Here is a 22181-nt window from a genome sequence, read left to right as displayed (position 1 = left end):
CGCTTGGCCAGTAACGGAAAGGTTGGCAGTTTGAATCTACGTAGGGTGCTGTGGAAGAAAGGCCTGGCAGTCTACTTCCATAAGATTATAGCCATTGAAAACCCTATAGAGTGCAGTCTTCCTCTGAAACACATGGGGTCACCATGAGTCAGAATCATCTCGATGGCAACAAGCTTTGCCTTCATGTGTCTAAATCATCATCCTTGAAGGTTTAGCTTGTGTCACCTCCTCCTGGTGCTCCAGGGGACTTCTCCCTCCTCTGAGCCCTCACCCCAGGTGTTTCTCTGTTCCTCTCTTAGGCTGCTTGCTACTTTCTCCTTGTTTTATCACTGTATACGTGGATGTTTAACAGCTGCCTCACATCACTCTTGTGCAACCTTGGTGAGCTATCTAGCCTCTCCGCTTAGAGCTACAGTGTAGCCTAGTGCTAAGGTGTGGGCTTGGAGCCGGAACTCAGTGTGAACCCCAGCTCCGCTGCCTACTTGGACAATTAACTGAACTTCCTGTGTCTCAGTTTCTCCATCTGTAAAAAAGAGATGATATTAACAACTCTTTTAAGCAAGGGTTAAGTTAACTAATGTAGATATAATGCTTGAAGCCGTTCTTAGTCTGTAATGAGCATTCAATACCTGTTAGCATTGTAATCATCTTCATTATTTGATTCCATCTTGATTTCCTTATCTGTAAAACTGGGACTGCCCATCGTAAGGCACCTAGGTCCCTGGGTGGCACAAACCATTTGCTCTCAGCTACTAACCAAAAGGTGGTCAGTTTGAATCCACGAAGCAGCACAGCTGAATAAAGACCCGATAATCTACTTCCATAAGATTACAGCCATTGAAAACCTTATGGAGCAATTATACTCTGAAACACATCCAGTCGCTGTGAGTCAGAATTGACTCAACGGCAGTGGTTTGTGTGTTTGTCCTTTTGGTGTTATAAGGCGCCTAGCACAGCTCCTTGGACACAGTAGGTGCTCAAAAAACAACAAAAGCTGTTAAGTGGATGGATGAATGACTTTCAGCTTGATGCGCCTCCCACCCGCCATAGCTTTTATGTTGTTGGGGGATGGACAAGCGGAATGAAAACCCAGCTAATGTGATTCAGTTGTTACTGGGACTTGGTACTGTGGGCACCGTCTGCCTCTAGGTGTCTCTGTCCAGGTGGATTCCCAAGCTGGAGGAGACCTGAGAGAGGTGGCCATCCTCTTATCAAAGGAAGAACACTGAGGCCCAGAGACAGGGAGGGACTGACCACACTCACCCCACAGAGCTCTGGCAGGCCTGGATGGGATGCTAAGCCGCCTGTGGTCCACTCCGAGGCTTTTTACATTGGGCCGTGCAGGTTCCCACTGTTCAAAGCCAGACAGGATCCCAAATGCCATGGGAAAATACTAAAATAATAATAGGAATTATCATTCCCAGCCACTTACTGGGCCTGGCGCTGTGCGTGTATGACCCCAGTGGTGCTTACAGTCACCCTGGAGGGGTGTGTACAATTACCTTCAGGCCCTTTTGACCGATGAAAAAACCAAGGATCAGAGAGGCAAAGCAACTTGCTCAAAGCCACACAGTTAATGTCACAGTTGAGTTGGTGACCCAGACCAGACTGACCACAGAGTCCATGTTGTCAACCACCACCATTCCTTAGATATCACTTCACTGTGTTTGACAGGTAGGGAAACTGAGGCCCAGAGGTGCTGGCATTCTGCTTTCTTGGTGTGTCTCTCATATTTCTATTAATGAATGTACCCTCCCAGGAGGTGGGGTGTCAGGCTTTCCCAGGATGTGTTTCCATTCCCTCAATGGAGAAGGAGGTACCTGTTTTCACAGCTGAGGCTGCTTTCCTGTTTACTTCAGGCCGTCTTGGGCAGCTCTTCTGATTGAGCCCTCCTGGGCAATTCTTCTGATCAAGTCCTCCACAAGGTGGATTTTCCCTGCCAGGTGTCTCACCAGGCTCTCGGTCCAGGGAGATGCAAAACAGCTGAGGTGGGAACTGGCGATGCTACGGAATTGGTTCTCTCTGTGTGTGAGATTTCCTGACACATCCATTTGAGGGCAGGTGCTATGCTGCCCATTGTTGCCAGGAGCCAGAGGAGATCAGTGTGCAGTCAGGAGAGAGACTGGAATCAAGGAGTGAGCGATGGGGCTCCAACCAGGAGGATGGCTGGGGTAGTAGGTGGGTGCGGATGTCAGGACGGCTCTGAGCTTCAAGCCGCCATGTCCAGAAATGGAAGCCCAGAGTAGAAGGAAATACTAATGTATGTGGAGCACCAAATGTGTGCCAGGCCTGGGCTGAGCCTTGAGCACCTGTTAGCTCTTCCTTGTATTTTTATTTTGGAAAATAAAAATGATGTGATAAGCAGCAGCTATCACCGTCTGCCATCCTTGTTCCACCTGCCCCTCGCTTTGCTGGGACATTTTAAAGCGAATGCTAGACACTATGGATCGTTCCACCCATCGATACTCCAGTGTGCATCTCTGGGTGTGCATTGTAATCTGATCCCCACAATGAGGCAAGAAGCATGGAGTCCTTCACCAATTTTACAGATAAGGAAACTGAGGCTCCTCAAAGCCAAGTTGGGCTCCTCCTAAAGCCACACAGCTGGTGAGGGTTAAAGCCTGGCTCCCAGCCTCTGTTTGCTCCTAACCACTGTGCTGTCCTTGTCATGGCCACTTCAGTTATAATCATTTGTTCAAAAAATATTTTTGAGCATTTGCTATGTGGGAAGAGTGGTTTTCAGTGCCGTGGATACAAACATGAACAAGACGAACAAAAACACCTGCCCTCAAGGAGGTGGCATTTAATAAAAAAAAGAAAAAAAATTTTTAAGAAAAATACAAACCCAAGTGAACAAATCATGTCAGGTGGAGAGACAGGTTCCAGGAGGGACACCCAAGCAGAATGAGGAAAATAGAGAGTGGGCGGATGGGGACAGTCTAGGGCCTCTCTGAGGAGCGGAGGCCTGAATAAAACTGAGGGAGCACCCATGGGGGTATCAGGGAAAGAGCACTGCAGGCAGAAGGCCCTAAAGCCAGAATGATCTTGGAATATTCCAGGAATAGCAATGAGGCCAGTGTGGCTGGAGGGGAGGGAAGTGAGGGTGTCATGGGTTAGGAGAGGTATCAGGCCCAGACCAAGTGAAATCTCCTTTGTTGAGCACCTGGCAGTGAGCATGCCAGCTCATGAGTTGGATCGTTACTCCTTGCATTATCTCAGTGAATTCTCACCTCAATTCTGTGAGATGGGAACAATTATTATACCCATTAGCCAGACGAAGAAACCGAGGCTCAGAGAGGCGAACTGACTTACCTGAGGCTGCACAACTTCTGAGTGCAGAGCTGGGATTTTAATCCAGGCCGCTGAAGCCTGTATCATCCTCATCCCTGGCTCCCAGTTCCACCCTTGCCCCCTTCAGTGTTTTCACCCCATAGCAGTTGCGGTGAATCAGATCATTTCAGGTCCTGCTCAGAACCTTCCAGTGGTTTCCTCTACACTTAAAGTCAAACTCCTTTCCATGCCCTATGGAGTGTGGTATTATCTGGGCCCCATCTATCCTGGCAACCTATTCTCATACTGCATTCCCCTTCCTCCATGGGCTTCAGCCACAGTGGCTTTCCTTGTGGTCTTCGTATGTAGCTTCTTTCCTACCTCAGGGCCTTTGCACTTTCTGTTATCTCCTCCTGGAACACATCCCTGGCCTTGCTTGCTTCCTTCAGGTCTTAGCGATGTCCTTCCCTAACCACTGATTTTAAAGGAGGTTTCCCTTGTTTTCTATCACTGTGCCAAATTTGTTTGCTTCCCAGCTCTCGTAGCCATTTGCATGTTTGTTTCATTATTTCAGCCCTGTCTCCCCACAAGGATATAAGCTCTGTGATGGTAGGTGCTGTATCTGGCTTATTCAGTGCTGGGCTTCCCAGAACCTTAGTGCAGTGCCTGGCACACAGTAGGTGGGTTAATGCATATTGGTTGGATGAAGGAACAAGGTGGGTAGTAGGCTAAGCATCATGAGGTCATCTGGGCAGCAACCTAGTTCAAAAATAGAGCCTTTGCTCTCGCCAGTATACCACCCTGCCTCTGTGGCCAGATTGGTGACCACCACAAATCCCTGCCCATCGTTAGGGAGCGCTAAAATATCAGAGAATACAAAATACCAGTGCAAGGGGGGACAGAAGGTCCTCGGGTTGTCAAGGCAACGAGCCCAGTGGCTGGTGGGTGGTGGTATCCCCTGGATGCTCTCCTAGCCTCCCCCGGTTCTCCTAGGCCTGTTGAATACAAAGGTGTTGCCAGTGCAGACTTCTTTGTAGTTCTTCCCCGGCCACCTTGCAGACAGGGCCACACAGCAAACATTGCTTCATCACCTCCAGGTTCCGTCCCAACCCAGTAAGTGCTCAGTGGGGTCTCTGGCACCCCTGCCTCCCTGGCTTCCTGCAGCCAGCATTCTCAGCCTGCTTGCAGGTCCCGCTCCAGAGCTGTTGAGAGCATATTCTGGGGAGGGCTGGGTCTGCCTTGTGAGAATCCTTAGCCTCCTGGGCTTAAGGCTGTGATCATCTGTCATCCCTTCATCGTTAAATATCCGGCTGCATGGCAACGGCTGCCCTGTATTTAGTGCTTACTCTGTCAGCATGGTGCTAAGTCCTTGACATTTATTAGCCCATCTCATGCTCAGAGCAGCCCTAGTATCATCATCGTCATCATCATTCCCACTCTACAGATGAAGAACCAGAGGCCCAGAGGGGTTAAGAAAAGTCCTTGGGTCTCGTGGCTGAAATTCTAACCAAAATATTCATTCAGCAAATGCCAAGCACTGGTCTAAGCCTGGGAGACACTGCAGGGAACCAAACTGAGGCCCTGCTCTCAAGCTGGTTACGAATAAATCTAGGGTGAGGAGGTAGACGCTAAAGAAGTTAGCAACTCTATATGTTATATGACAGGTGGTGGGTGATGTGTAGAAAAATAAAGCAGAGCAAGGGGCACAGAATGGGGAGTATTTTATACAAGGTGGCCAGGGAAGGCCTCTCAGCTAGGCCTGAAGGAGGCAAGGAGGCCAGCCCTGTCAATATCTAGGGGATAAGAGTCGCAGGCAGAAGGAATGGCAAGTACAAAGGCCCTGAGGTGAGTGGAGACCTGGCATGGTTGTAGAAGAGCAGGGCAGCGGGGCCTTATGCGCCACCATAAGGATTCTGGATCTCACTCTGAGTGAGTGGGGGCTGCAGGAAGGTTTTGAGCAAAGGAGGCATATTACCTGAGTTAGGTTTTAGAGGCCCCTATGTTAAAAAAAAAAAAAAAAATTTTTTTTTTTTTTTTAAACTAATAACCGAAGACCAGACGAGTTGTGGGATGACATCAAGGACATAATACATGAAGAAACCAAGAGGTCATTAAAAAGATAGGAAAGAAAGAAAGACCAAAATGGATGTCAGAAGAGACTCCGAAGCTTGCTCTTAAACATCAAGTAGCTAAAGCAAAAGGAAGAAATGATGAAGTAAAAGAGCTGAGCAGAAGATTCCAAAGGGTGGCTTGAGAAGACAAAGTAAAGTGTTATAATGATATGTGCAAAGACCTGGAGGTAGAAAACTCAAAGGGAAGAACACACTCGGCATTTCTCAAGCTGAAAGAAAAAATTCAAGCCTCGAGTTACAATGGTCAAGGATTCTATGGGGAAAGTATTGAATGATGCAGGAAGCATCAAAAGAAGATGGAAGGAATATACAGAGTCACTATACCCAAAAGAATTGGTCGACGTTCAGCCATTTCAGAAGGTAGCATATGATCACAGACCAATGGTACTGAAGGAAGTCCAAGCTCGCTGAAGGCACTGGCAAAGAGCAAGGCTCCAGGAATTGACGGAATACCAACTGAGATGTTTCAACAAACACATGCAGCACTGGAAGCGCTCATTCATCTATGCCAGGAAATTCGGAAGACAGCGACTTGGCCAGTCGATTGGAGATCTATATTTACGCCTATTCCCAAGAAAAATGATCCAACCAAATACTGACATTATCAAACAGTATCATTAATATCACATGCAAGTAAAATTTTGCTGAAGATCATTCAAAAGTGGCTGTAGCAGTGCGTCGACAGGGAACTGCCAGAAATTCAAGCTGGATTCAGAAGAGGGTGTGGAACCAGGGATATCATTGCCGATGTTGGATGGATCCTGGCTGAAAGCAGAGAATACCAGGAAGATGTTTACCTGTGTGTTATTGACTATGCAGAGGCATTCGACTACGTGGATCGTAACAAATTATGGATAACATTGCAAAGAATAGGAATTCCAGAACACTTAATTTTGCTAATGAGAACTTGTATGCAGATCAAGAGGCAGTTGTTCGAACAGAACAAGGGGATACTTCGTGGTTTAATGTTAGGAAAGGCATATGTCAGAGTTGTATCCTTTCACCATACCTAGTCAGTCTATATGCTGAGCAAATAATCCAAGAAACTGGACTCTATGAAGAAAAATGGGGCATCAAGATTGGTGGAAGTCTCATAAACAACCTGCTTTATGCTGATGACACAACCTTGCTTGCTGAGAGTGAAGAGGACTTGAAGCACTTAACTGATAAAGATCACAGACCACAGCCTTCAGTATGGATTACGCCTCAACAAAAAGAAAAAAAATCCTCACAACTGGACCAATAAGCAACATCGTGATAAACAGAGAAAAGATTGAAGTCGTCAAGGATTTCATTTTACTTGGATCCCCAATCAACATCCGTGGAAGCAGCAGTCAAGAAATCAGACGACGCATTGCATTGGGCAAATCTGCTGCAAAAGACCTCTTTAAAGTATTGAAAAGCAAAGACGTCACCTTGAAGACTAAGGTGTGTGTGACCCAAGCCATGGTGTTTCCAATTGCCTAGTATGCATGCAAAAGCTGGACAATAAATAAGGAAGACCGAAGAGCTGACGCCTTTGAATTGTGGTGTTGGGGAAGAATACTGAATATACCATGGACTGCCAGAAGAACAAACAAATCTGTCTTGGAAGAAGTACAACCAGAATGCTCCTTAGAAGCAAGGATGGTGAGACTTCATCTCACATACTTTGGACATGTTATCAGAAGGGATCAGTCCCTGGAGAAGGGCATCATGCTTGGTAAAGTAGAGGGTCAGTGAAAAAGAGGAAGACCCTCAACGATATGGGTTGACACGGTGGCTGCAACAATGGGCTCAAGCATAACAACGATTGTGAAGGTGGTGCAGGACCTGGTAGTGTTTCATTTTGTTGTACATAGGGTCGCTATGAGTCGGAACCAACTCATCAGCACCTAACAACAACTGGTTGCAAGGAGAGTGTGTAGTATAGAGGGGCAAGGTGGGGGCAGGGAGGCCAGTTTGGAAGCTGCAAAAGTGGGAGACGGTGGTGCCGTGGACATAGTGGAAAGAGGGCAGGGTTTGGTCATGTCTTCAAAGGTGAAGTGGCAGGATCTGCGAATAGGTGGTGTGTGGGGCACGGGAGAGCGAGGAGTTAAGAGACGTACAGTTCCCAGTTCAGCCCTCCTAACCACTGGGCCTCCACCTCAGGGGTTCGGGGCCATATCCCCTGTTACAGATGAGACGATGGAGCCTTAGAGAAAAGGGAGCATATGTGTGCACACTGGCATCCACTGCCACTCTCCTGTGTGTGCACTCGTGCATACTCAGCACACTTGTGTGCATGTGTTTTTGCACACTCCTGCACTGCATCCTGTTGCATATTTCACACATACTTGTGGTTACATGTTGTTTTGCACACTCCTGGACTACATTCTCCGTGCATACTGTTTCACACACACTTATGTGCATGTGTATTTTGCACACTCTTGCTCTACATTCACACACAGCCACTAATCACAACCCAAAAGGTATGAGAGGTATAGGTATAGGAAAGGTATAACACGTGATGAGGTGCTGCCATGGGCATGATGATAAGCCCCTGAGCATGTGGATAATGGCTGTGGTCCGGGAAGGGTGAATGCGAAGCTGCCTCTGCTGTGGGTGCTGGGAGGGTGTCATTCTAGCCGTCTTAGGATGCTGAGTGCTGCGCACTGCCAAGCTCTGCTGCAGGCCCCCAGGTCCCTGGGCTGCTTGGATTTGTTGAAACCTGACGGGTGGCTTCCAGCCTGTTTCTTTGGCACGTCCTTCGTGGGGTGCCAGCCTGGCTGGCTCATGGGCCACCTAAGGGTGGTCACCTTGCTGTCTGCTGCTTACCGATGGATAGATAGCACTCACGCAAGTGCCAGTGAGCTCCATCCTGGACAAGGCTGATTCTTGGAAACGGCAATTTCAGCTTGTTCTCTGTACCCCAGATGAGACAGGCTCCGGAGGATTTACATCCAGGGATCAAGTTGGCCTGTCTCCCTCTGGGCAAGTTTGATTCTAAGTTGATTTGTTTTCTCATAAGAAAAAGTATCCATGCTTATTTTTTCACTTTTAAAAATTATTTTAATCTTTTTAATCTCAAAAACTATACATATGCACTGCAAAAATATATATATAGTAAAATCTGCCAAAGCCAGAACCTGTATAAGGTAGTAACCTGTCAGAGAAGGAAAATATTTTCCACTAAAATGAGCAATGGAAAAGTGGTAAGACTGCACTCTGTCAAAGCTGGAAAACCTGCGAGACCCAGACAAATAAGACAGTCCCATCGATTTCGGGCTCTCACAGGATCACTGTATCAAATACATTTTCCCTAGCCCAGTGGCCACTTCTCAGCCCCCATCTTGCTGCATCTCTCCGCACCATTTACAAGGGGCCCTGCCCTCCTTGGCTATTTGAGGAAGAGGAAGGAGAGTGGGATGCAGGGAGCACAGTGGATTACAGGGAGGGGGCAGGAGATGGGGGCCAAAACATCAGCAGGAGCCACATGGCTAAGGGGACTAGGGGCTCCTTCCAGATGTAATCATTTGAATTGTTTCCTCAACCTCTGTCTCCCCGGCTAGCACGTCAGCTCCGTGAGGGCAGGGGCCACAGCTGCTTCACAGCCCTGAGCTCAGCGCCTGGCACCCAGTGGGATCCAGGAATGAAGTCCTGACTGGCCCTGTGCTGTGGGCACCCAGCGTCCTAGTGACACTGGTTCCTGTACAGCAAATACAGGGGGCCGTCACCATCCACTGTGCTGACCTCTCCCATTAGAAAACTTAGTCATGTGTTTTATTTCATTACTTTGATTTTTTTCCCAAAAGCAATAAATGCTCACCGTGAGAAAAAAAAAAAGACTTTAATTTTTTTTTACTATAAAACAAAAAGAAAACCTGCCCACCTCCCCGTCCCACTTCCCAGAGGCGACACACTGAAACATTTGGGCGTTTTCCATTCTAGACCCCTTTCTCTGTACATTCAGCCTTTAGTCAGTTAGCAGATATTCATGGAGCACCTACTCTGTGCCAAACCTCCTATCAGGAGCTAGGGAAATACAGTGAGCAAGAGCCTCAATCCCTGGGGACAGCTCATTCAGACAATAAACACATAAGGAACACATGTATCTGTACAGCTTTCTATGGAAACAAACCTAGATTCTATAAAATGTTCATCCAGTTCAGAAAATCAGAAAAATACCCAAAGTAGAAGGGAAGGAAGGAAAAAATCCCCTGAGTTTTTGATTCATGATTCAAAGAAATTGCACATATAATACAGGCAGTGCATGATAATTTGCATAATACCTTGTAGTTGTTTATGTACATACGTGTGCATATATTCGTGTTTTATGCATATAGTTTTATTTGTACTTTATACAAATTGTATCACTGTATTATATGTGTATTTTGTACACATTCTTATTTATTTTACTGTAAACATATAGTATAAAATAGCTAATAGTTTTATTTTAGTCGTGTTTTTCCTTCATCTTTTCGTATTGTACAAATTATGCATACTTTATTTAAAAAGAAAAACAAAATATGAACAAGAGCAAAATCCCTAGTAAATCTGCTATTCAAAATTAATCACAGCTAATCCTTAATGTCATATATATTCATTTAAAAAAAAAAAGTTTGAAATCACACCAAATATGCCACTTGGCAACCAACACTATTCTCATACCATATTTCCACACTGACCGTAGTAAGTCTACACTGTCAGTTTTCGTGGCTGTAGACTTGGCATCATGTGGACTCACTGTCGTGGGATCAGCTGGCCCTCTTTCTTTGGATGTTAAAGTCAAAACCAAACCCGTTGCTGTCAAGTCGATTCCAACTCATAGCCACCCTATAAGACAGAGTAGAACTGCGCCCATAGAGTTTCCAAGGAGCCCCTGGTGGATTTGAACTGCCGACGCTTTGGTTAGCAGCTGTAGCACTTAACCACTATGCCGCCAGGGTTTCAAGTTACTCTCAATTCTTTGTTTTTATAAGAACACCTGAATGAACAAAGCTGAATGTTTGCACATATCCTTAGTTACCTAATGGAACGATTTTGGTTTCTTTCCCCCTACTCATTATGTTTTACTACGTCAAAATGTTGGTTGTAGTTATCTTAGATGGTATTATGTGAGATTATTTTGTTTTCTCTAAATGCTTTGCGGTGAACATGTTTTATTCGTGTAATCACAATGTCATTTAAAATTATACCATAAAATTTTCTGTATTACCATAGTTTTCATAGTGATGGCTTTTTATTACTGCTTGTAATTCCACGTAGGGGATAGGCCATAACTCACTTAACCATTCCTTATCATTGGCCATTTGGGCTTTTTTCCAATTTTTTGAAGATTGTTATGCAGAAAGGACACTCCATATTTGGTGAAGTCCCAGGAGTGGACCAGCCCAGCAAAAAGGCTAGTGAACAGTTTTCACACCTTCAGTACATCCTGCCAAACCACTTTCCCCATAGCTCATTGCCATCGAGTTGATTCTGACTCATCGTCACCCATGTGTTGCAGAGGAGAACTGTGCTCCGTAGGGTTTCCATGGCGGTGACCTTTTGGAAGCAGGTCACCGGGTCTTTCTTCTGCAGCACCACTGGGTGGTTTGAACTGCCAACCTTCAGGTTAGTAGTTGAGTGTAAAATCGTCTGTGCCACCAAGGGACCGTTCAGGAGGTTCCAATCTCCTCTCCCACCAGCAGCGTGGGAGAACGCCTGCCCAGCCACCCTCATCTCCGGGAGACCTCTCTGGCCCCCGACAGTCGCTTTCCCTGCCAGGAGGACAGGCGCAGCGGGAAATGGTGTTGTCAACTATACCAGCGTGATGACCCCAGGCCCAGAGCGGCAGGAGTGATTTTTAACAAGCCTGTTTCCCAGAACAGAACCTGCAGAGAAAAAGAAAAGAAAGGAAGAAAGATAGAACTCTGCTAGAAAAAAACACACACATACACAGATTAAAATAATATTTGGCACTTACATCGCACTTTTAAAGTTCTTCAAACACCTTATAAACACTAGATAATTAATTAAGCCGCCTAAATCTGGCTGCAGTTGGTGGAGAGAGAGCTCAAGAAGAGCTAAAAAAAAAAAAAAAAAAAAAAGGCGGGGGGAAGGGGAGAGCCAGCCCTCCACAACTCCAGATTTTATTGTCACCTGCTGGGGTGTGATTACAGGCCTCGGTGGCACCACAAGAATAGCCCTGCTCCAGCCTGCCGCTTGCCTGACTGCGCGGCTCCCCTCCCACTGCACCGACTGCTGACTCACAGCCCGGCATGGTGTTATTGATAAGGATAATAATAACTGCCAGTTACTACACTCAATCTGTGAGCCGCTCAGCCCAGGCTCCAGGCTTGCACTGTCTCCTGGAAATGCCAACCTTAGCTCCATTTCACAGATGAGGAGAGAGGCTCAGAGGGGGGATTTGCCTAGGCTCACGGAGCATGTACAATCCCTCCCTCATTCATTCATTCAGCATATATTTATTGAGGATCTAGTGTTTGTGGTTGAAGTCCCTAGGTGGCGCAAACAGTTAAGCACTCTGCAACTATCCGAGAGGTTGGCAGTTTGAACCCACCCAGTGGTGCCTAAGAAGAAAGTCCTGGCAATCTGTTTCCAAAAAGAGCCTTAAAGAGTCTTTGGAGCACAGTTTTACTCTGCGCACAGAGGATCACCATGAGTCGGATCGATGGCACCTGGATTTTTTGATTTAGCGTGTTCCTGAGTGGTAAAACAGTTATATGCTTGGCTCTCAATTGAAAGGTTTACAGTTTGAGTCCACCAGAGGCACCTCGGAAGAAAGGCCTGACGATCTATTTCCCAAGAATCAGCCACTGACAACCTTATGGAGTACAGGTCTACAGTGACACGTGGGGAACCATGAGTCAGAATCAATCCAACAGCTCTTGGTTTTTTGTAGTGTTGTCTCAGACACTATTCAGGCAAGGAGTTAGAAACAGTCCCTTGTGGATCTTACAAGCTAGCGAGGGGGTATGATGATTAAGAGAAAATCAAATATAACGTATCCGTGTGATGATAACAGTGGGACAGGAACCAGAAGCTGGCCAGCACCCCCTATGTGGCAGGCAGTGTGGACGACTGGGCCATGCAGTCCTCAGGACTACCCAAGGGGTAGATGCTGGTCCTCCACCTTACGGAAGATGAGGCCCAGAGAGGGTGGGTTCTGAGCTGGCTGAGAGGGGAACTCCTCTCCTCACCTGCTCCTTGGCCCCAGAGCCTGCACTTCTTCCAAGCAGCACTTCCAGTCCATCCTGTCTCCGATGCTGAAGTGTTGACCCACTGGGAATGTGCCTGGCTCACTGCTGTTGGCAGCTGCAGCGCTGCCTCTGATGTCACTGGGTTGCTTCTTGTCTCTGCCACGGTGCGCCTGTACCCCTCTGTGTCTCTCACACACCTGGTACCAGCACCACCACCTCACCTGGGTGATGCTGGCTGTGCCCCAGCCTCTGTGGGCCCTGGCTTTTCCCCCTGTCCTGTGAAGAGCAGGCTGCTCTCTGAGACTTCTGCTCACCTGCTGTGAGAACTAGGCCTCAAGGGCGATCCCTGGCCCAGGAGCCAGGGCGGGGTGAGGCTGGGAAGGGGGAGAGGGACAGGTGGATGAGACCTGTTCTCAGGCCCTGGGCTAGCCCAGTGAGGGTGCTCTGGGATCTGTGGCCCTCCTTTCCCGTGGTCGCCTGTCCCTGCTGGCAGGGCAGTGCCAGGCCCACAGGCTGGTGGGCAAATTCACAAGGTTTCTCTCCTGCCCAGGACAGAGCCAGAATGGGCTGCTCAGGGCACCTGCTGCAGCCCTGGCTGATGTGCAAGGCAAAGGGGCCTAGGTCAGGGCAGGATTTGGCCAAGGGCACATCTCGGGGCAGTGGAGAGCGTAGGCTGGGACCGGACCCCTGTCTCTCCACACACCAGGCTGTTACCATGCCCCGTCTCTGTCTGGTTCATTCCCCCCCAACCCCACTCCACCTCACTCTATAATTCTGTCTCTGTCTGCCTTTCCCTCTCTCTGTCTCTTTCTCTCTTTGTTTCTCGCTGGTCACTGTGATCTGTCTCTTTCCATTTCCTGTCCCCTCACCCCTCAGTGTGTTCAGAATCAGGCCCTGGGCTGTTCTACCCCAGTCTCTACACATCACAACAACGTCCTTCTGCCCCTTCATCCTCCTCCTGCTCCTTCATCATCCTGGCTGTGTCCTCCCCTCGTCCCCCCCAGTCACTTTAACAGGGTCCTTGTCTCATGTGCATCCAGTGGCCTTTGATTTGGGCCTCAGACTCCTTCCCACCTGCCCAGCCCGGGAGCTCTGGTATCTGGACTGGGTCCAGCTCCTGTGTATCCCATATCCAGCAGGGGCCTGGCCTGTAGGGGCATGAGCCAGGGCTGGTGGGGTGACATTTGAGCAGCAGCCCCTCCCCATTCATTCGCTGTTTGTATAATGACAAGAATAGCCTCCCCTGTGCCAGCTTTCTGCTAAGTGACTTCTATGTATGATCTCATTGTCTTTTCAGAACAAAGCAGAGGGGTGGATTATTGTACCCATCTCATAGATAAGGAAACGGACACTCAAAACTGATGGATGAACTTATTCACACAGGAATAAGGGGTCCAGCCAGGTTTCAAACCAGGTCTGATGACTCCAGAGGCCAAACTCTTCCTTTTGGCACTGTCTATGCCCTTTTTTTTTTTTTTTAATGCCCTAGACGTTTCTAATCCTCACAGAGAGTCGAGATGGGGTCATGGTAACTATTTCACAGAAGAGGAGATTAAGGCTCAGGAGCAGTACAGGGACCCACCCAAATCAAGGCAGTTTGCAGAGCTCACTCGTGAGCGCCCTCTCCAACCCTATCAGTCACCTGAGCGATTGATTGCCCAGGTTACATGGCTGGAAGCCACCAGGCCAGGACTCCAACCCAAGTTCTCCTATTTCAAATCCTGCATCTTTTCCACGGCTCCACTGCCTGGACAAGCCCAAACCACTGAGTATGGCTCCCTACTTGGGGCCAGCTTCCTGGGCCAGGCTGAAAACAGAACTAAGCTGCTTTCTGAGCCCCAGGCACTCATGCTGCCTCAGACCTCCGAGCCTTAGCCCAGGCTGTTACCTCTGCCGGGAACACCAGGCCCCCTTTCTTCCTGGTAAATCCAGATTTGAACTCCAGAGCTCAGCCTGGACAGGCCTCTTCCGGAGAGGAATCGGGGCTCCACTCAGGCCAGGTCCACACCCCCATCTGCCAGGCCATTAAAAAAAAAAAAAGTGTGTCTCAGTTTCCCCATTTGTCATGCAGTCTCACTGGGTAGGTTTTGTGGTGAGGATTACATGAGATGGTACATGGGACGTGCTGAGCACAAGCCCAGCTCATGGTCTGCACTCGGTCAGCGGAAGTTGTTGCTGATAAACACCCGAGACAACAGACAGGATCCCGCAGGATTAATAATGGCCTGTTTTCCCTGCAGGAGTGACAGGTGAGCAGGAGCTGCAGGTGACTCAGCGTGAGACGTCGGTGTCGGTCGCGGCTGGAGAGGCGGTCACTCTGTCCTGTGTAGTCTCCTCTCCACAACCCGTGGGTCCCGTCCAGTGGTTCAAGGGGAATGGACCAGATCGGCAGTTAGTCTACAGTTTCAAAGGAGGCTTAGACCGCGTACGCCTCTTCCCCCGAGTAACAAATGTTACAGACCAGACAATAAGAGGCAACACGGACTATTCCATCCGCATCAGGAACATCACCCCAGCAGACGCCGGCACCTACTTCTGTGTCAAGTTCAGGAAGGGGAGCCCTGAGGACGTAGAGTTTAAGTCTGGTCCTGGGACACAGGTGACTGTGAGTGGTGAGTACTGTGGGCCTCCCCTCCGCCGGTGTGTGATGACAACTCAATAATAACACCCTCTATTCTTTGAGCAACAACAAAGTTTCAGGTGTGGTGGTGGGTGTTTATACTCACGGTCACCTTTCACCCCTTTTTACAGAGCAGGGAGCTGAGACCTAGAGGGCTCGCTATTTGCTGAAGGCCTCACTGCTGATAGTAGATGGAGAAAAGTCTAGTCAGCCTAGCTCCAAGCACTTGCCTTTCCCAGTCTGGTCCCTGTAGATGAGGGGACTGACAGTTTGGGCAGCTTGCCCAGTCACAGGGAGAAACCTCACCTCCTGCCCCCAGATTCCTTTTCCTGCATCGTGATCATGTCTTCTCTTATCCCACAAACTTGCTGAGGACCTACTGTGCGCCAGGCTCTGCTCTTGTTTGAAACAGCAAGGACCAAGGCGGGCAAAAGCTCTCCTCCCATGAAGCTTCTGTTCTCTTCCCCTCCAAGGTGGAGGGGGTCGGTCCAGGGCAGAGAGCAGATGTGAGTTTCTTTATTTAGTCTTCAGAAACATCACACCAAGCAGAAAGCCCTAAGAGGCAGAGACTCACTGTTTGATCTGAGAGCCCTGGTTGGGGGAGATGCCAAGAGGGTTGGCTTGGCTGAGGTCTGTGTTGGGAAAACCCCATGATTCAAGACCTATACCCCTACTGAGCACAGAGGCTCGGAGCCAGGCCAGTCATCTCAGAATGTCCCTCACCCTAGGGATGAGACCCCCCACGTGGGTGACTTAGGAGTTACCCAGCTGAGGCAACACAGAAGACGCTCCTTTTGGCTTTTCTGCCAGAGGCCCAGGATCTTCTTCCCAACTCCTGGATCCTGGAACCTCAGCCTCAAGGAACCTTCAGATACTGTCCAGCCCTGCCCCCACTCACAGTTGGGGATCCTGAGGCCAGGAGATGACAGGGCCCTGACAGTGGTCACAGGGTGAGTTAGTGGCAGAGTCTGGACTAGAACCCAGATCTGGCTCCAGGCCAGGCTCCATACTGCTCCACCATTAGATGCTCTGTCCACAGAAGAGCCTGGCACACAGTAAGCGATGAATAAAATCTCATGGAACCCAACCACTGAGCAGGAGCCAGCATTGTTCCTTTTCATCAATTTCCCAAAAGTCGAGAATGCCCCTCACACTCAGACCCTGAGGCCCATAGGTGATTGGAAAATCTCTCTAACTTAAGTCAGAGCGTTCCTTGTCAGCCGTTGCAGTATATATAGAGGTTCTCCTTTGTTTGAATGACTACAGGATGTCCCTTCGTATGGACATGTCATCACTTATTTTACAGTCTTCTGTGGATGGATATGTAGGCTGTCCCCAATCTCCAACTGTTAACACAGTGCTGCCAGGGGTGACCTGCACCTGCATCGCCCTCGTCACGCGGGATGTCCACTCGGGATGGCGCTGCTGGGTCAGAGAGCACAGGTAGTTTAGGTGGATAGTGGGTAGTTTAGTTTACGTGGATAGTGGGTAGTTTAGTTTACCTGGATAGGGCTAGAATCCCTCCCAGACACAGCATCTGAGTTTCTGTACAACCCCGGACACAGGCAGGGAAGGCAGCTTCATCGTGATTTACAGACATTACAGGTGGAGACACTGAAGTTTCCAGATGTGCGTCCCTTTCTCTTGTGGAAGCGGCCACAGTAGCAAGTAGCTCAACCCTGACTCAGTGCTAACTCCTAGTGAGTGCCCGTCCCTCTCCGCCACACTGTCTTCCCAAGTGATGGCCGGGATGAGAAGGGGGGCCGGGGGCTCTATCGTGTCCCCATGATGGCATTTACACTTAAACCAGAGCTATGAGGAAGCAGCCCTTCACTGCCCTTTTACAGGTGAGGACATGAGGCTCAGAGAGGGGACCTGTCTGTGGCCAGTAGGGGAGCTGAGATTTGAACCCCAAGTAGCCTGACTCCACAGCCCCTGCTCTCTGCCACGCCCTGCTGTGCTTGTCAAAGTGTGGAGAATGCTCCAGCCCTCTCCTTTTAAAATCTTGTATGATTCTGTTTTGCAGCAATAAGCATTAAAAAAAAAAAAGTCCCACAGGGTGAGGAGGGGTTCACTTTGCAACCCAGGTCCTAAAGATACTGCAGACAGCTCAGGATATGTTGAACCTGCTCCTCAAGAGGCGTCCTTTCCCCCATTGCTGTGATGCTGCTCCTCCCCCGAGCAGCCCGGGAGCTGTAAAAGGCAGTGCTGATGGAACAGAGAGGGGCCCAGGGCAACCCACAGAGGACGAGCACCCACTGCACAGCTCTGAAGACGGAGGAGGCTGAGAGGAAGGCAATCCCTGGAGGGCTTGGGGTTCCGATGGGCAAGTGTTTACATTCCAGATGCAGGTTGTCGGGAGCCCAGGGTCTTCTGTTTGTTGCTGCAGAGTAACCAGCCTGGGCACTAAAGAGCGAGTTCTCACTGTAATTGCTGAAGCCAAGGATCGCAGAGGGAAAAGGGAGGGTGGCGGTCAGTGTCAGGGCTCCTGAAGGTGGACAACTGCTCTGCTGATGGCATGTGAAAGCTTAGGGGCACCAGGAAATTCCCAGTTTGACACATTCACTTTACCCCTTGAAGCCCCAGTTTCCTCATCTGCAAAATGGGGATAATCATGAACTCCTTTTAGGAGAGTTGAAAAGATTTTAGGTCCTTTGTGTAAAAGCACCTAGCACAGAGGAAGCACTCAGAAAATCGAGGTGCTATTTCAACGTGGTGCAACCTCAAGCAACCTGGTTCCCTTTACTGAGCCTCAGTTTCTTTATATGTAAGCTGGGGATAATCATACCCATCCTTCTGGATGTTATAAGGAATATAATGAGCCTAGTGCAAGAATTTAAAAAAAAAAAATCTGTTGCCATCACCTCAATTCCAATTCATGGCGACCCTATAGTAGAGTTGAGCTGCCCCATAGGGTTTCCGAGGCTATAAATCTTTATGAAAGCAGACTGCCACATCGTTCTTCGTAAGAGTGGCTGGTAGATTCGAACTGCTGACCTTTTGGTTAGCTGCCAAATGCTTAACCCCTGCACCACCCTAGACCTTCAATAAATGATGGTCATTGACATCTCAAAGCTTGTGATTTTGAGCAAGTCTCATTTTCCCCTGAATCCTCAGTTTTCCATCTGTGAAATGGAGATAATCCTGGCTACCAGTTGGGGGTTCTGTGAGGATTAGAGAGGATGTATATAAGCCCCTAAACCGAAAATTGCACTGGGCCCATTGCCATCGAGTCCATTTTGACTCACAGTGACTATAGAACAGAACAGAACACCCTATAGGGTTTCCACGGGGCGGCTGGTAGATTTGAACTGCTGACCTTTTGGTTAGCAGCAAAGTTCTTAACCACTGCACCAGCAGATTGTGATTATTACTGAGCATCAGTAGTGTAGTGGTTACAAAAGCACAGGCTGGAGCCTGACAGCCTGGGTTCAAATCCCAGCTCTACCACTTCCTGCCTGTGACCTCAGACAAGCTACCACACTGGGCCTCAGTGGCCTCATCTGTCAGTGTTTATTCCACCTCCTAGAGAGCCTGCAAGGAGGAGAGGGGTTAATATGTGTGTTAAAGTGCTTAGAACAGTGCCCAGCATGTAGTAAACGTTCAGTAAATGTCAGCTATAAATGTTATGCCAAACCACATGACCTTAGACAGGTCACGTTTTCTCTCTAGGGCTCTACTATAAGCAGGGTTTGGGGTGAGGGTTCAGTAGCTTAGTGGTTTCAATCTTTGCTGCTCATTATATCACCTGGGGAACTTTGGAAAAAATCCCGGGACCCAGGCCCCTTTCTAGAAATTCTGATTTAATTGGTCTGGCATGGGCCTGGGCATCTGAATTTTTAAATAACTGTAAGTGATTCTGATACACAGCCAGGGCTGAGAGCCCCTGAGCTACATGTTCTCTGGGATCACAGAAGGAAAGTTGTGCTTTTCTTCCTGACAAGGGAGCTTCTCCAAGGATCTGGGGCTTCAGAACAGCTTCCAGGGTGTGGGTGCATTATATTAGCACGTGTCAGGGACAGCTCTTGGAGGGCCTGAGAAAATACGGCCCAGGCGTGTGGTGCAGACACCCCACCGATGGACATGCCTCTGGGGCTGAGAAGGGGCTCCCACCCTCTCTGTCCACCAGGAGGGGAAGCCCAGACAAAGCCGGGTTCAGATCCAGCTCATTGTCGAGGAACCTTCCCATCTTTAAACAGGTCTGTGTCTGAACAGGTGAGGGAATTTCAACAAATCCTCGCCGTTCAACCACAGGACCCTCCCCGCCTCAGCACACTGCGATGTCGCTGACGAAGTCCGCTCACTCCTCAGGATGCTTCCAGCTTCCGTAAAGAGCTAATCCGGAGGAAAACGCCCGTGATCTTGTTTGTGTTTTGAAAACCCATCAGCCAGACATGCTTCCTGAGGGCATTATTAAAAAAGAATTATAATTTGGTGGTTTCTACTGTTTTTTCATGTTTTTTTTTTTTTGGTAGCTGTGGGGAGCAGGATTTGGGACTGTTTTTGGTGTTTCTTCTGTGCTTTTTTTTGCCTTCTTACTGCCTAAGTGTAAATATGTTGTTTAAGAACTTCTAATGAGCAGATCTTACGATCTCAATGGTAGGTATTATTTTTTGAGCGTCTACTACACACCAGGCTCTGCGTTGTACATACACCATGCCCAATCTTAGCAGGTTGGTGTTTTCATCTACTTTTTGGAGAAACAGACACTGAGGCTTAGAAAGATGAAGCACAGAGATGCTAATATTAGCCCTTGTGTGGGGCGAGCTCTGCTATTACCCACTGTGTGTCCTTGGCCAGCATGTGCCTCTCTGAGTCTCATCCAATAAAGGGGGTCACTGTCTCCTAGTGCACAGGGCTGGTGGGAGGATGAAAGAGCTGAGGGGCTGGAGGGATCAGCCCAGCATCAGGACCCAGGAGCTCTCAGTAAATGGACACTGGCCACCCCATGTCATGCTTTTAGGGATATCCAGACAGCCTGTGTTCTCATGACACCCTCCTTACTATGCCTGAAAATGATCCGTGGGTATTAGGAGGCAAGTTAAATCGTGACAAATGCAAATATTTGTACTATTGCTGACCAGTGACTGTGCACAAATTTGAGCAATAATTAACAATTTGGAAACCCCAGAGATGCTCCGTTAGGACCTGCCCACCGGTACGGACTGCCTTGCTTCTTAGATTCTTTGACTCCTGGAAGCTTTCAGGGCACTGGAAGTGCTTCCAGGCTTAGAGAGAGAGGGAGAGGGAGAGAGAGTGTGTGTGTGTGTATGTGTGTGTGTGTGTGTGTGTGCGTCTTGTAATTAACGGTTAATAAATTACCATCTTTGGGCTTTCTCAGCACTCAGTGGTCTCCATTTTCCACCCAAAACTGACCCAAAAGAAGACCCCAGGTTCAGAGAAACATTCACTGCCCCCTCCTTTCAATGTCCGGGTTTGGCATATTGGTAGGAAGCAATGAAAAGGATGAAATAATTAATAAATACCTGAAGGAGAGGGGGCTCTGGATGTAAGTCTGGGTTAAAGATAGGTCTGTGTTTGTTTATTTCTGTTAAGCGTCTTCTGTCGTTTGCCCAGAGCAGAAATGCTGGCTTTGCCTCATTTGACCTTCGCTAGCCCTGGGAGAATGCTTATGGTGCCATTTTACAGATGGGGAAGCTGCAATGTGCAGCAGCCACACTGCCAGTCTGGTCACCCTGTATCCTGCTTTCATGTCATTCTTACTCTGCCACTTCTTTCCCTGCGATTACTTCTATAAACGCTTTCTCTGAAATGGGAAGGTTTCTGGGTGAGGCCAGCTAGGAATAGTTGATACAAAGAATGAGACTGATGAGTGATTTTGCTCCAGTCCAGGTGCAGGGAAAAGAAGGCGGACTTTGGGCTCAGGCCTAGAATTCCATGTCAGCCCCGTCACTCACTGTCTGCCCTCGGTCAGGTCCCTTCACCTCTCAGAATATTTGTTTCCTGCTCTATGAGGTGAGGACAGTGACCCCTCCTTCCCAGCACTATTAGCAGGGTTAGAAAATAATAAGCATGAAGAATATGAACAGTGTCACACTCATATCGTTCATGGTGACGATGCAGTGATGGTTATTGTTCACAAATGTTCCTTCTTGTAGCCAAGCCCTCTCCCCCCGTGGTATTGGGCCCTTCGGTGAGGACCACACCTGAGCAGACAGTGAACTTCACCTGCGAGTCCCATGGCTTCTCCCCCAGAGATGTCACCCTGAAGTGGTACAAAAATGGGAATGAGCTCCCAGTCCTCCAGACCAACGTGGTCCCGCCGGGCGACAGCGTCTCCTACAATGTCTCCAGCAGGACCCAGGTGACGCTGACCCGAGAGGACGTCCACGGTCAGGTCATCTGCGAAGTGGCTCACAGTACCTTACAGGGCTCTCTTCGTGGGACGGCCAACTTGTCTGAGACCATCCGAGGTAGATGACACTCACAACCAGCCCAGACCCCCACCCAGCCCCAAGCCTGCTGCTCCCCCCGGGTTTGCTACAGGGCTCGAAGTGCCTGGAATCCAATTCCTGATACACGCAGTTCCCAGGTTAGGAATGTCCAAGTTACGTACAACCTGTAGTTATGAACCAACCCCCATAAAGGCTAAGCCAAACCCACTGCTGTTGAGTCAATTCCAATGCATAGGGACTCTACAGGACAGAGTAGAACTGCCCCAAAGGGTTTCCAAGGCTAAATCTTTAGGGAACCAAACTGCCGCATCTTCCTCCTGCAGAGCGGCTGGTGGGTTCAAACCACCGACCTTTCATTTAGCAGCTGAGTGCTTTAACCACTGCACCACCAAGGCTCTTTCTATAAAGCCTGTTAAAAATTCAAGGCACATACAATAGTTCATAATAACAAACAGGAGATACTCTGCAACAGTGCATCAAAACATTACTATTGTTACTGTATTATTATGTTAAAATGTTTTCCTGTATTTGGAAGTGTTTCTTTAACGTTTTTTACACATAGGATGATACACTGTATACT

The 22181-nt window shown here is 48.6% G+C and overlaps 1 protein-coding gene across 4 annotated transcripts in view; it reads left to right on the top strand.

The window, feature by feature from the left end:
* The window catches only part of LOC100676425 (tyrosine-protein phosphatase non-receptor type substrate 1), a 51204-nt gene that overhangs the window by 7953 nt on the left and 21070 nt on the right, over positions 1 to 22181 (top strand). For 3 of the 4 annotated variants that reach the window (XM_064275882.1, XM_064275879.1, XM_064275880.1), the window contains exons 3-4: positions 14806 to 15177; positions 21305 to 21619. In XM_064275882.1, coding sequence (XP_064131952.1) covers positions 14806 to 15177; positions 21305 to 21619 — 687 coding nt within the window. Of the gene's footprint in view, positions 1 to 5323; positions 8355 to 14805; positions 15178 to 21304; positions 21620 to 22181 lie in introns of all 4 variants that reach the window. The other variant, XM_064275881.1, reaches the window with a different exon arrangement.

Source organism: Loxodonta africana, chromosome 24, assembly GCF_030014295.1.
Source record: "Loxodonta africana isolate mLoxAfr1 chromosome 24, mLoxAfr1.hap2, whole genome shotgun sequence".
NCBI lineage: Eukaryota > Metazoa > Chordata > Mammalia > Proboscidea > Elephantidae > Loxodonta > Loxodonta africana.
The sequence above is the reverse complement of the archived record's forward strand: the minus strand, read 5'-3'. Positions and strand labels throughout refer to the sequence as shown.